Source organism: Cynocephalus volans, chromosome 2 (genome assembly GCF_027409185.1).
Source record: "Cynocephalus volans isolate mCynVol1 chromosome 2, mCynVol1.pri, whole genome shotgun sequence".
Taxonomy (NCBI): Eukaryota; Metazoa; Chordata; class Mammalia; order Dermoptera; family Cynocephalidae; genus Cynocephalus; species Cynocephalus volans.
Window position 1 is genome coordinate 189,435,755 of NC_084461.1, and position 15,124 is coordinate 189,450,878.

Here is a 15,124-nt window from a genome sequence, read left to right on the forward strand (position 1 = left end):
TCATTACTCTTCTCTTGATTAGGTATTCAGATGAAGTATGGAATAGGTTAGGACTCTACAATACCATCCAGAATCTGGCCTCTCTGCCTCCTTCCTAACCTTTTCCCCCAGCGCTTTATCATCTAGCCTAATCAAACTATTTGTAGCAGATTCCCTGTGTTGTATCATAAATCCGTGCCTTTACGCTGTTCCCCTCTTAACTGGATTCTCCTTTCCTCTTTTCTACTCACTGAATATCATCCAAGATCTGTTCAGATGTAACCCTCTCTGCAAGACCTTCCCTAGACACCATCTCTGCTCCTCCATCCCAATTTGATCACTGCCTTTCTCTGCCATCTTAGAATCTTATAAACAACTCTATTATAGTATTAATTAATACATAATGCAATATACTATCTATGGATCTATCCTCCTTTATAGACTATGAGTAACATGAGGGCAGAAAGGGCATCTTTCATCTTTGCCTCTGATACTTACCTGTCACAGAGAAACATTCAAACAATATTTGTAGAAAAGATAATTTTTTTTAAATACTGGGGGGAGTCCATATCCCTAAATCAATATAATCTCTAAATAATCAGACATAATACCTCAACTCTTAAGTTTTATCTTTTGTAAGAATTAAAAACAAAATTTACCTCTAAAATAAATTTTTCTGCCCACTATGTTGGCAAAAATTTTAAAGGTCAAGAACATCAAGTGTTGACAAGGCTGTGGAACAACTGAAACTCATAAACTGCCAGTACATTAAGAAAACAAGTTGACATTATCTTTCTTTATCTTTAAGCTAAACATACACTTACCCTATGACTCACAATTCTACTCCTAGATTGTGGTATAGTCACCTGATGAAATATTTTGTGGCAGTGAAATGAATTAACTACAGCCACTTGTACATTAGGTGACAAATGCAAATCACAAAATATATAAAGTACAAATTCGTTTATGTAAAATTAAAAATTAAGCAAAACTAATAAGATATTACTTAGAGAAACAAATGTGATAAAGATTTAAAGACAAGTAAGAGAATAAAAGATATTCAAAATAGCAAATAACTATTGAAAGATAAAAGGGGAATTGAAATTGATAAGGAACATACACAGGAAGCCTCCTTAATATTGATAATGCTCTATCTCTTAAATTGGGTGGTAGTTTCATGAGTGCTCATTATTACACACCAAATTTACTAGTATGTTACATAAAATATATTTTTCATAGTATATATTATAAAAATATAATAAATTTTCATAATAAAATATTTAAGAAATCAATGATGAAAACTTTAAAGCAACCTATTCACAGATGAAATGAGACTATCTAGGATACGTTTTGAAATAATCTGGCAGGAAGAGGGGTACAGACAGAATAAAAGTGCTAATAATTGCTGAAGGTGAATAATGGGTACAAAGGGATTTATTATGCTATTCTATTTGTGCCTATGTTTGAAATTTTCCATATTCACAAGTGAAAACCACAGTAAGGTCTCCATTTAGTAAATCAAGATGTCACAAATGAACTCACTTTAATCCTCATTCCAATTCAAGGATCCTAATACATGTAAACTATCCTCTGTCTAGTCTTCACAAACCATGGTTAATCCATTATTCTACCTATCGTCATCCATTCCAATCATCGGACAAAACCAAAGAGAACTCAATCAGAAATATACAAAACTTAAACTCAAGTTTAAAAACAATGAAAAGAAAAAAACGTACGTCGATGCATCTCCCGGTAAAGAATAGTTAGTGCTTGCAGTGAATTGTCATCTGTGGGTTCAAGGGCTGCTACTTCCTGTGCCAAGGCGAAGGCTTCCTCTTGTTTTCCAGTTCTCTGTAAACCAATTGCCTTTAAAACCTGATAGAAAAGAAAAATTCATTTTTAAGGAAAGAAAAAAATATAAACCAGAGAAAGCCAATCTGAAAGTCCAAGCTTTAAGTTTTACCTAAGTTGCTGATCAACTAAACCTATTTTTAGTATTTTCCTATTTCAGTCACATTGAGTACACTAGGGCTGGCCGGTTAGCTTAGTTGGTTAGAGTGTGGTGTTCATAACACCAAGGCCAAGGGTACAGATCCCCATATAGGCCAAGTGCCAAAAAAAGAAAAAAAAAAAAAAAAAGAGTATACAACATAGCTTAAAAGGACTCTGAAAACAATTAAGTTAGATAAGTAATAGCCAAAGAAATAAATGGCTAGCTTTTAATTAAATACTATTTATGGCATGTAAGTGATCAGGAAAATAAATGGTCTACAAAGTACTCTGAAAAATAGTCACAAGTTATTAAACATTCTTTGCCTTTAAGGTAAAGAATTACAAATATAACCCACCAAATATAAATCACAAGATATTAAACATCCTTTCTCTTCAAGGTAAAGAATTACATATATAACCCACCTAATCAAGGGTAAATGAAATTACCTTAGCACAATGAAGATCCTTATGTTTCTTCAACAGTTTGTCTGCTTGCTGAATTGCCATTTTATTATTACCATTGTCAAGATAATCTGTGAAAATGAAATTATATGACTATTATTACATTCCTTCAACAACAAATATGAAACATACAAAAGGCTAGTATCAGATATTTCAGAAAGTATCTTAAATTTGCTATCAAAAACATCATGAAACTGATTTTAACTCTAACTAGCTAGGATAATCCAAAAAACAATCTTACATGCCTCTAGCCATCTCTTATCCAAAAGCAACACAATCAAGTTATATTAGTCCTTAATGAAGATTCAAATCTATATATATCTAGATAAAAGATGACATCAACATTTTTATCTACGGAAAGTTAGTGCGTTTAGTCACCAAAAAAATAAAAATATTTTAAAAATTAAAATAAATATCCTTTCTAATATTCAAGCCTTAAATCTACCAAATGGACAACATTCCTTCAATAAAATGTTTAATGAGTACTTAATTTGCCACAGAATTAAGTATATTCACTGAAGAAAATAAGAGAAGGTTTTATCCATAAGACTGGAGGATGGAAAATGAAGTCCAATAGCACTTTCAAACACTGGTTAAAACAGAAGCTATCACTCACTCTGAAGAACAACTGATTTCTAGGTTTCCCAAAGCTATATCTCCATTCCAAAAAAAATTTTTTTTATTGTACATATTTAAGGTGTACAACATGATGTTTTGATATACAAATATATGGTGAAATGATTACTACAGTCAAAATTAATATATCCATCACCTCACATAGTTACTATTTTTGTGTGTGGTAAGAGCACCTAAAATCCTCTTAGCAAATTTTCAGTATATGGTACAACATTATTAACTACAGTCCTCATAGTATACATTAGACTTTATTTTTCTTTTTTTGGCGGTTGGCTGGTCTGGAGATCTGAACCCAAGACCTTGGTATTATAAAGGCATGATCTAACCAATTGAGTAACCGACCAGCCCATCATACTATTCATTAGTTCTCCAGACATATTCATCCTACATAACTGCAAGTTTTTACCTTCTGACCTACATGTCCCCCATTTCCTCCCCCTCTCCACACCTGGTAACCAACCACTATTCGACCACTCTCTGTGCCTATATATTCAACTCTTTTTAGATTCCATATTATGTGTGATCATGTAATATTTTTCTTTCTGTCTGGCTTATTTCACTTAACATAATGATCTCCAGGTTCATCCATATTGTTGCAAATGGCAGTATCTCCTCCTTTCTTAAGGGTAAATAACGGTCCATTGTGTGTATGTATATGTATGTGTATATATATTTATCACAGTTTCTTTATCCATTCAACCGTCAATGGACACTTAGGTTATTTCCATAATTTGGCTATTGTGAACGATGCTGCAATGAACGTGGGAGCAAGGATGTCTCTAGGAGGTGCTGATGTCATTTTATTTGGGTATATACCCAGTAGAAGGATGGCTGTCATATGGTAGTTCTATTTTTAATTTTTGAGAAATCTCCATACTGTTTTCCATAATGGCTGTATCAATTTATATTCCCGCTAATGGAATACAAGGTTTCCCTTTTCTCCACACCGTCACCAACATTTGTTTCTCTTTTCGATAATAACTATCCTAACAGGTGTGAGTTGATATTTCACTGTGGTTTTGATTTGCAATTCCCTGATGGTTAGTGAGGTTGAGCACTTTTTTATATATCTGTTGGCAATTTTTATGTCTTCTCTGGAAAAAAATCAGGCCCTTTGTCCACTTTTAAATCAGGTTATTTGTTCTTTGTTGTTTTGTCTTTTTTTTTGGTTTTTTGTTATTGAGTTGTGTGATCCATTCTAAATTTTAAGGAATATGGAGACCTATAAAAAACAAATTAATCATTGTTCAGAAGTCTAACAATGGAAATGATGCATTTCCAGATCAAAAGATCTGGAAGAAAATAGAAAGTGTTTTAAATGGGGAACACGGTGCGTAGCTGTCAATTCCAAATATAAAAAGATGACCGAACACATACCAGTCCACTCTTACTACCACTACTAGGTCTCAAATCAGTGTAGGGACAGATGAGGCATAGACAACTCAAAATAACCTATGCGGGCTGGCTAGTTAGCTCAGTTGGTTAGAGTGCAGTGTTTTAACACCAAGGGCAACAGTTTGGATCCCCATACTGGCCAGCTGCCAAAATATTTTAAAAATTAAAAAATTAAAAATAAATTTAAAAATAAATTTGTGGACTAAATGCTGGTGGGAATGCAAAATAGCACAGCCACTTTGGAAGACAGTTTGGTAGTTTCTTCCAAAACTAAACATACTTTTACAATATGATCCAGCAATCATAGTCCTTCGTACTTACCCAGATGAGATGAAAACTATGTCAACACAAAAACCTGCACATGAATGTTCATAGCAGCCATAATTCATAATTGCCAAAACTTAGAAGCAACCAAGGTGTCCTTCAATAGGCAAATGGGCAAATGGATAAACAGCGGTACATCCATACAATCGAATATTATTCAGTGATAAAAAGAAATGAACTATCAAACCACAAAAAGACATGGAGGAGCCTTAAATGCATATTGCTAAATGAAAGAAGCCAATCTGAAAAGGCTATATACTTTATGATTCCTATATGATATTCTGTAAAAGGCAAAACTACAGAAACAGTAAAATAATCAGTGGTTGCTAGGGGCTGAAGGGTGGGGAATAAATAGGTGGAGCACAGGGGATTTTTAGGGCAGTAAAACTATTCTGTATGGTACTGTAATGGTAGATACATGTCAACATACACACAACACAAACAGTGAACTATAACGTAAACTAGAATATGAACTTTAGGAGCTGGCCGGTTAGCTCAACTGGTTAGAGTGCAGTATTATAATGTCAAGGTCAAGGGTTCAGATCCCTGGACCCGACAGACACCAAAAAAAAAAAAAAAAAAAAAAAATCCTTGATCTAGCATATGACCTTTAGTTAGCAATAATGTACTACTACACTGGCTCAGCAATGGTAATAAACGTACCACACTAAAGCAAGATGTTAGCAACAGGGGAAACCATTGGTGGGGGAGATAAGGGGGTATATGGGAACTCTGAATTTCCTGCTTTATTTGTAAACCTAAACCTGCTCTAAAAATAAAGACTTTTTTTTTTTAAGAGAGATTCATTTCCAGAAAATGAAAATGAGAAGTGTTAAAAATGGGAAACACTGCAGTACCTGTAAATTCTAAATATACAAAGATGACTGAAAACAGGCCAGTTCACAATCTATTACCACTACCAGGTTTTTCTTTGTTCATTAAGGTCCCAAATCAGCACAGGCATGAAGAACTCAAAATAATCTATGGCCCTGGTGGCCCAGAGTGTCCCTAATAACAGAAATAGACTATCATTTTACCATATGGTTTAAATTTTTCTCCAATAACATTTTACTAAAACTTTTAACAGACAGCCACGCGAACATATGAGTTTCATCTCTTCTGTCTTACTTCAACTCATGTGTCCTTATAGGATATCTGGCAGAGATAAACCAGCTCAATAAGGGACACCCTCTCTTCCAAATAACTTGATGCTGATCTCACTCTGAGTCAGTTCTAGGTTACTTCTGACTCAATCCTGCATGGTTTCAGGTTCACAGAATATATCCTGAAGCCTTCTCAAAGAGTAGACATTTTTGATGAGACCAATTTTGAAGGTCTGCCCATAAATGAATCAGACCAGAGATCAGGGCCATAAGGGTATTTTCCTTTTCCCTCTATAGCTGACAAGATTCTGATCTACTGTATCTATTTGCCCATGCCCTCCTCTCTGGGAATGGTTTCCATGGCACATGATGAAGGGGTAGGACTAGATGACCATGTTAGACCAGCCCCACCCCAGGGTGGACATTTGACCCAAACTAGGTAAATCAGGTTTCTTCCTGGTAGTCTGTAACTACAACACTGAAAGCCTGAGTCAGTAAGCTTTGGGGAACCCCAGTTGGAAAATCATAAATATTGTCTGAGGTTACCAGTGGCAGCTCCAGAATTTCTATTTTGCAGGAGCATTGGGGGATGCAAATTGGTTTCTATTTTGCAGGAGCTTTGGGGGATGCAAAGGGAGCAAAGAAAAAGAGTTATCCCTTAAATTTCATTCACATAACATTTAGATAAGAATGAAAAATGTCAATTATGGTTATTAAAAAAATCCTGAGGGAAGGGGCAGACCTGATTAAGCTTGTAGGAGGAGGAGATTAAAAAACCCTCTCTCCTTCAGCCATGGCTTAGTGTGGCCACAAAGCCAACATGTTGGGCCTTGGGTAAGTTGAGGAGTAAGCAGAAAAAAACAGCTCTAAGAACCAACCAGATAAAAGAATAGACACAGAGAAAAGCAGAGATGAGCAACTAAGAAAGAAGCCTCAGATCCTGACACCTTTCCAAGTTTCCATGAGGTCCTGGGGCACTACGCTTGTGCCCTTGGAGCCTAAAACAGTATTCTGCAACCTTGCCTTTACTTCAGTTGGTATAAATGAGTTTCTGTTCCTTATACCCAACACAGTTTTAACTAAGACACTTCACCACATTTAGACTAATGTCAGGCTCCCTTTTCCTGGATGCCTCGGTGAACGCTGATTAATTGGTTAGCAGGTCTTCTGGGAGATGTTTATTTTCATTTTACATTACTGACTCTGTAATTATAAATTATTTAGCCCTTGGAAAAAAACAGGCCAACAAAAACAATATCCTAAGTCTGTCTTTTTAGTAAGTCTTTTTAAAATTTACTCTAGGATATTTGTGATTTGGCCATCAGGACTGGCGGTGCTCCCTTCACAGGAGTCAGCCAAAATCAGCTATCCACAAATCAGACACAAGAAACAATGAGATGCATTACAATATTTTGCAAAGAATGGGTGAGTACTGCTCCAAATGAAATGTTTTCAGGTAGTCCTTGCAGACAGCACTAAATAACACTCACAGTGAGAAAGTTGATCTCTTTTCTAATATTTTCTTTACATTAAGGAGAAAGTATCAGTTTGGTGCTAGTCTATCACTTCTCTAGTATTTGCTAATGTTTTTAAAAAAAAAAAACAGAGGGAAAGAAAAGGTCTCAGACTCAAGAATTTCACAAGTATCAGAAGCTTGTTAAGACTTTAATAACATTGTTTTGTTTTCACTGTACTTTATTTTTGTGGTTTTATTTTCTTAGAGTAAGTTTGACAGGTTTTCCATTACTGGTAATGATATAGATTATTTTTAAATAAATTTAAATTTTTTTTTTTTGGCAGCTGGCTGGTACAGGGATCAAACCCTGAACCTTGGTGTTATCAGCACCATGCTAACCAACTGAACTAACAAGCCAGCCCTAAATAAATTTAAATTTAAAAGTCATTTTAGGAAAAAAATATTAACTAAATAACAAGATAATACTATAATACAAGGGTACTATAGAAAGTTCATAAAAAAATTCGTATTACTTTTAATTCTATTTTTCCACAAACTTTTATAGCTAAAATCATCAGAATGGGTAAAAAGAATGATAGAAATCTGGGAAACATTTGGTTAAATCATTGGCAAGAAACTATCAAAATCTGTTAAATGAATGCACAAGCCACACTCCTGGGGTAACACTTTCAACAGAAGCTCCTCTCCCTTGGAAATGCAGATAGCAGTAGGCCCTGACACATGCAGGCCTACTGTCTACTTGCCCTGTAGAAGAGGCCCTGGGATTTATTTGTCCAATCACATTTGGGGATACTGAGTGTAGGAAAAGTATAAGTATTGCAGATAAAAAGGAAAGTCTTTAGGTTGCACCTTCTTGCAGCTGCCGTGAAGGTCTCCATAGAAGCTGAAATGATAACTGTTTCCACTTCCTACAAGAGCTTCAAAGACTACAAAAGATATTGCTCCGATTTAGAGAAACACTAAACACAAAATAGCTCCATCTTTAAATTACAATGTCCTTCACTTAAAAATCATAAAGTTGCAGAATAGGAGCTTTGCTTTTACCATAAATACAAATTGCAGGTGAAACATTCAGTCAACAAACCTTTGTTAAATACCTATTATATGCAAAACTAGAAGGGAGAGTGATGAATTTAAAAACAAATAATGTCTCCTCTAACTGATCACCTTCATCCTACATTTGCCCCCCTTTAAACTATTTCCTCCACAGTACTCAGAGCTATCTTTTAAAACAAGCCTGATCACTCTGCTCTCATGGTTAAATCCCTTCAGCGCTTTCCACCGTCTTTAAAACAAATGTCAATATCCTTAAAATGGCTTGCAAAGCTCTGAGCCCCTTCCTATCTCTGTAGCCTCATCTCAGTTCCTCTCACTCATCTCTCCATTCCAACTACTCAAACCTTTACTTAGGTCCTCAAGTGGACCAAACTCCTATACTCAAGATCTTCATCAAGCTCTTCCCACCTCTTTGCCTAACTCCTGCTCTTCTTTCATGGCCAAAGTAAAATGTCACTTACACAGGGAACCTTTTCTTGACCTGCCCCCAACAGCCCAAATGCTCATATTGTATGCTGTCATGGCAAGCTGTACTTTTTCTTCAAAGCCCTTAACACAAATGTAATAGCCATGTGTACCATTATGTAAAAAAGTCTGCTGAGAATATAAGCTCCTTGAAAACAAAAACCATGTCTGTTCTGTTCAGTACTCATTCCCTGCATCTACACTGTGCCTAACATATTAGGCCCTCAATAAAATGCTGAATAAAGAAAGGAATCCATAAATGAACACACTGTATAGAAAAAAAAATCGGGTAGTCTATTGGGGAAATGAGACATACATTCATCTATAAGATGATACAAAGTGACCACAATAGCAAGTTCAAAGAACCAATGATTAGTGATAGTTACTAGCTATTAGATTCTTCAAAATCTTTTCAACTAAATGTTTTATACTACAAAAACAATACATGCTATGGTAAAAATAGATAAATAAATAATTTATAAGAATTAGTTGAAAAGTACTACTCTCTTCATCTTGCCCTATGCTTCCACTACCCTCTACTCTGTGTATTCTTCCAGGAACTTTTTTGTGCATTAAAACCTTTTTTTTTTTAAAAAAAAAGATGACCAGTAAGGGGATCTTAACCCTTGGCTTGGTGTTGTCTGCACCACGCTCAGCCAGTGAGCATACCAGCCATCCTTATATAGGATACGAACCCGTGGCCTTGGTGTTATCAGCACTGCACTCTCCTGAGTGAGCCAAGGGGCCGGCCCTTAAAATCTTTTAAGTCTAAAATGTACTTAAAACTTAAAGGCCTAAGTCAAGCTTTTTTTAAATGGTTATATTTTCAGAACAGAAGAAAAAAGGTTTTACTGACTTCTTTACAGAAAGGCAAAATAGTCTTCACTCACCAAGACTCCCTGTCAGACATGTCTGGGGCAAAACAAGACAAGATTCAGAGAGCTTAACACCGCCCAACAGGAGGCTCAGAATAAACACCACCGTTGATTAGGGACCTGGGAATTTTTATTAATGAACTACAGCAGAATGATTACCTGAGCTGGTGTTTGGCCAGGCACCCAAGGGAAATGTTCTAATTCACCAAAGAATGACTGTCATTGGGGAGGCACAGCTAAGAAATATGCTACACCTGATTCAGCGTAGTGCAAGCCTGCAGGTCAGTAAGAAAGATTAGAACAAAAGATCTTGTGGGTGCATGCACGCATGAGTGCGCGCGCGTGCGTGCGTGCGTGCGTGCGTGCGTGCGTGCGTGCGTGCGTGTGTGTGTGTGTGTGTGTGTGTGTGTGTGTTTTCTAAGGACTACGGGAACATTTTTTTCTGCTCTGAAACTTCTCTATTTCTATTTTGCAACTTGCTAATGCAGTAATTTCTGTATTGTATACAAATTTATTAAGTGCCATATCTGACCATCACTTCCACTTTCAATTATTTTAAAGTATAGGCTGGCCGGTTGCTCAGTTAGTTAGAGCACAGCCTTACAACACCAAGGTCATGGGTTTTGATCCTCGTACTGGCCAGCCACCAAAACCAAACAAACAATTCATTTTAAAGTATGGTGGGAGGGGAGATTGCTCAATGAATCAGAATCAAATATTACCTCTCTCCATCCCTCCCCCTCCCTTACTCCATAACCACTAAAAGCATTTTAAAATTAATAATAATGGTAGAAGAAAGCACTGGGGCTCACCAAGTCACACAAGAGTAAAATCTGTTGAGATTCATGTAGCAAAAGAGAATACTTTTAGCAAAAGGAGAATGAATAATCAAATAAGAATTCTAATAAGGTCATGGGTGGAGGTTTTCAAGAACTAAAAATGCAATACCCAAACTTACCAATTTATTATGAGTAATGTGAGATGCACTGTGAAGATGTTTCAACGAATCAAATTTGTGCACAAAAAAGCTATTCCAACCCTAGACACCACAAGTAGAATTTCAACCCACCACAGCTTCACAACAAATCACCTCATAGCCCTGTCCATGTGTACCCTCAACAATATCCAGCAAGAGCTGAGGTCCCAGGCAAGGCTTCCAAAAGCTGTAAAATCCTAAAAGCTTGGCAGTACAAATACTACTATATAAAGATAGTGGTGCTGCTGAATCTGAACTTGGTGAAGGACTGGGCTCTCCAGTGAGAATGTCTCTGATCAAATCCCAGCTCTACAACTGACTAAACAAGTTATATTACATATATACAAGGTGGATGTTAGAGCAAGTTAATCTCTCTGACCTTCAGTTACCTACTATGATCGCAATAATCTTACCTACCTAATAGGGCAGTTAACCCACAGTAAGAAATCAATTAGTGCTCACAGTTGAACTTTTGGCTGGTAGGCAACCACCATAAAGGAGCTTGTTCATTTGTCAGCTAGTGAATGACTGAACTCAAGGAACAATAGTTGTTTCGGGGGTGTATTAGTCCATTTCTGTTGCTTATAACAAAATTACCCGGAATGGGTGATTTATAAAGAAAACAAAATGTATTGCTTACAGTTTTTGAGATTGGGAAATCCAAAGTCCAGGGAACACATCTGGTGAGAGCCTTGGTGGTGACTTCAGTGATGGCAGGATATCACATTGCAAGAATGGTGGAGCAGAGAGATACTCTCTTTCTCTTCTTTTAAATCCCCAAGAACCACACCTTTGACCACCATTTTTAATCCATTCACTATGGCATGGTCCTACAGTCTAATTATCTCTTCGAGGCTCCACCTTTCAATTACCATAATAGGATTTCCCACCCTATTAACAGTCACAGTGGGGACCAAGTTTCTAAGACATAAAACTTGGGGGACACAATTCAAGCTTCAGTCAGTTTTGGGGGGACATAATTCAATCCACTACAGGGGGTACTAACATATTTAAACAACAAAAGTCTGGAGTTCAAAAGTCAAAAGTGCTGAAGTCAAGGTCAATCTGTACCCCTTTCTTTCCTATTCCTGCCAGTTTATATGAATCACCTCAGAATTCCTGTAGAAAGCTTCCTTCTTTCATTTATCTTATTTTATTTTTTTTGGCAGCTGGCTGGTATGGGGAGCCAAACCCTTGACCTTGGTGTTATAACCTTTAACCGACTGAGCAAACCAGCCAGCCCTGAAGAAACCCTCTTCTATTCCTCTCCCTCTGTTAGCTATAACAAAAGCAACATAATTCTGACTTCAGTTTTGAGAACATGACATGCCACTTCTGGTTAATATATCCTGATGTTTAGCAATGTGAAATGGACATGGTGTTTTTTACTGGGCAGTTCAAACACTATTAACTCTAAATGACTACCAAAGGCATTCTCTTTGGTCCTCAAGAACAATTTTACAAATCCAATTATTCTTAAAAGCATAGTCTTTTTAGTTTTGATTTTTTTTTTTTTTTTTTTTTTTTTTTTAAAGATGACCGGTAAGGGGATCTTAACCCTTGACTTGGTGTGGTCAGCACCACGCTCACCCAGTGAGCTAACCGGCCATCCGTATATGGGATCCGAACCCGGGGCCTTGGTGTTATTAGCACCGCACTCTCCCGAGTGAGCCACGGGCCGGCCCAAAGTTTTGATTTTTTTAAAAAGCCTACAGGCAGCTGCTGCACGAAGCTGTAATGAGTCATAAGCTGTGAACCCTGGATTCAGTTCTTACCTTTCATCAGCCACTTTGTATATATCATCTCTGCCCTCAGAAAATATATACTGGAGGGCAAGGGCATGAGAATATGCAGCCCTGGGGATATGAAAATCAGAGTCCTATCTCTGCCACTCACCACCTCTGTGAAATTAGGCAGGTCAGTGTCTTCTGCTCAGAGTGAGATGGTTTTTAGAACAGTGGTTGAGAGAGTGAGCCTGGAACAGCCCATAGGGGTTAAATTCTAGCTCCAAAAAATATTAGCTGAGTGGTCTTAGACAAATTACAAAAAGGCTATAAGGCCCCAGTTTCCTCATCTGTAAAAAAGGAAAAAAAAGGGAGTGAGGAACTGGAAAAAACAGTAACCACCTTATGAGAATGTGTAAAGATTAAATTAGATATAAAAGGCCAGGGACAGTGACTGACATAATTAGCGGTCTACACACTTTAGCTATTATTATTACCCACCTCACAGGGTTCTTGTTGCTAGAATCAGATGAGATGTGAGCATAAAGCATCATACAAATTACGAAATAAAAGCAGGACCAATTGTGCCAGAAGCATAAAGTTAACCCTCCTCCCCCCAAAAAACTAAATGATTTCGGCCATGCGGAGAAGCCTCCATTTAGTAACATCCACACTATAAACACGAGGTCTACTTTTGCAAAAACCACTGACCTTGAAGTTTCCTCACCATTAACTGAGACAGACCAAGACCATACAACCATCTAAGAGGAAAGGAAATGAAAATGGACCATTGTCCAATTACAGAACATCTCGGTTATAGAAAAGGTGTTTCTCCCAAACTCAAATCTGTGATTCTCACAACCAAGGTAGCAGGACGACATCAAGGTCTTAAAGCCCGCGGGCTGAAGTAAGCGTTGTGGAGAGGGATCCACTTAGCACGCGGAAGGCAAGCTGCAGAGAAAACCAGAAAAGCTGCAGAAAGGAAAAGCCCTCCAACAGCCCTGCATGCTCCTTTGACATGAGCTTTCACAAATCTCTTCGCCGCTATTTTGGGCCCCAGACCCCCTCCCCCCCGCTTCCCACGTGTGGCCAGAGCAGCTGTTTCTCCACCCAACAGCTCTGGATTGGGAGCCTGAAATCCCGGGCCTGCTACTGACTCGATCTGGGTGACCTTGCGTCAGCCCCTTTCCTTCTCTGGACTTCGGTTTCTCCATATGCACTGAAGCCCAACTAATCTGACAACTCCCTAGGTCCAATTCCAGTAAATAAGAAAATCTTTAGTGCGGAATTTCCCCTCAGGTAAGGTGTCCTACCCTCGTGCGGGAGCCGGCTTCCACCTGCGGGAAGATCTCGGGTCTCCCGCCTGGAGCGGCCGTACCAACGCAGCCTGCGGACCGCGAAGGTCTCTACCGGAGAAGGCGCGTCCGACCGGGCCTGCCTGTCAGACCAGCTCTGCCGACTAGCCGCTGACCCAACAGCGCCTCTACCACCTCAGGGCTCGGGAAGGCCGGGCCAGCGCCTACGCGAGTTCCGCGGCTGCGGCCTAGTGGCCCGCGCGGCCCGCCCCCTGCGCCTGCCTGTTCCGCGTGCGGGCTCTCGGCGCCCCTCTTGAGCCTTCGCCCCGGCCTCGGCAGCCCTCGGCACGTCGGGCTGGCGACCGAGCTGGCGACCGGGCTGACCCCAGGAACTCACCGTAAATAGGCCGGAGGCGCCTGTCGTTAGGGTCCTGCACATGGCCCCGCGTCGCCATGATGACAAGCGCAGAACCGCAGTGCGCACGCGCAGGGCAGGCCCCCGGAAAGAGGTTGTTAAAGGGACAGCGTCGATCTCGCTCATCTATCGCGATAGTCGCAGGACTGCACCTGAACGCGCCTGTGCGGAAAGAGAAACCCCTCACTTCCCCAACCCGCTGCAATTGCTGTTTCAATAGACGTTGTTCCTGCTCTTTGCTAGTGGAATCAAGCGGGCGAGAGGAGGCGGCTGTTGCTATTGAAATCCCTTCCGAAAAAAAAAAAAAAAAGAAATCCCTTCCGAGTCATCTATTGGGGAGTGAAGAGAGGAGGGAAGGAAACTCTCTGTCAAAGTTAGGACTCGGCTGCTCCTGATTATCCTCTGTCCTGAAGAACCGGTTAGACTTGGCTTTGATAAATTGTTGAGGAATCGGAAACTCCTCAGGGAGAGTGATCCAGAGGAAAGTAGGGGAAAGGGAGCTGATCAACAGTAAAAGACTGCCCCAAAGTTCGAGAACCCTACACCCCTTTCCTGGGGCTCAGCCATCTAAGAAGCATCCTAGATGAATAGTAATTCAGTATGTGCCTAAAGACAAGCTCATTAAGTGAATTTTCATTCAATATTCATACCAGCCCTAGTGTCTCCCTAGGAGGTAAATACTTTTTATTACCTACCTCTTTACAGAAAGGTTTGTTCATACAACACTTAGTTATTGAGTGCCTATTATTTGGCACGTTCTGTTTTAGGCACGGAGGATACATCAATAAATACAACAAACAATGCCGTAATGGAGCTTTATTTGTGATGGGGGAGACAGGCAATAAATAAATAAAGTAGATAGTATATTAGATGGTGATAAGTGCTATTGAGAAAAATAGATCAGGGACTTGGGAGTGGGAGAGGAAGGCAATTTTAAATAATGTAGTCAG

At 38.9% G+C, this 15,124-nt stretch overlaps 1 protein-coding gene across 4 annotated transcripts in view; it reads right to left on the reverse strand.

Annotated features, from left to right (window-relative positions):
• NAA25 (N-alpha-acetyltransferase 25, NatB auxiliary subunit) overlaps window positions 1–14,220 on the reverse strand; it is a 60,948-nt gene extending 46,728 nt beyond the window's left edge. Inside the window, exons 1-4 of one of the 4 annotated variants that reach the window (XM_063085257.1) lie at window positions 14,157–14,218; window positions 13,176–13,225; window positions 2,419–2,504; window positions 1,716–1,854 (exon numbers count right to left, since the gene is read on the reverse strand). In XM_063085257.1, the coding sequence (XP_062941327.1) occupies window positions 1,716–1,854; window positions 2,419–2,504; window positions 13,176–13,194 (244 nt within the window). In that variant the 5' untranslated portion in view covers window positions 13,195–13,225; window positions 14,157–14,218. Of the gene's footprint in view, window positions 1–1,715; window positions 1,855–2,418; window positions 2,505–11,380; window positions 11,531–12,515; window positions 12,815–13,175; window positions 13,226–14,156 lie in introns of those variants that run through there. The other 3 variants (XM_063085249.1, XM_063085252.1, XM_063085255.1) reach the window with 3 other exon arrangements.
• Window positions 14,221–15,124: the final 904 nt, after the last annotated feature.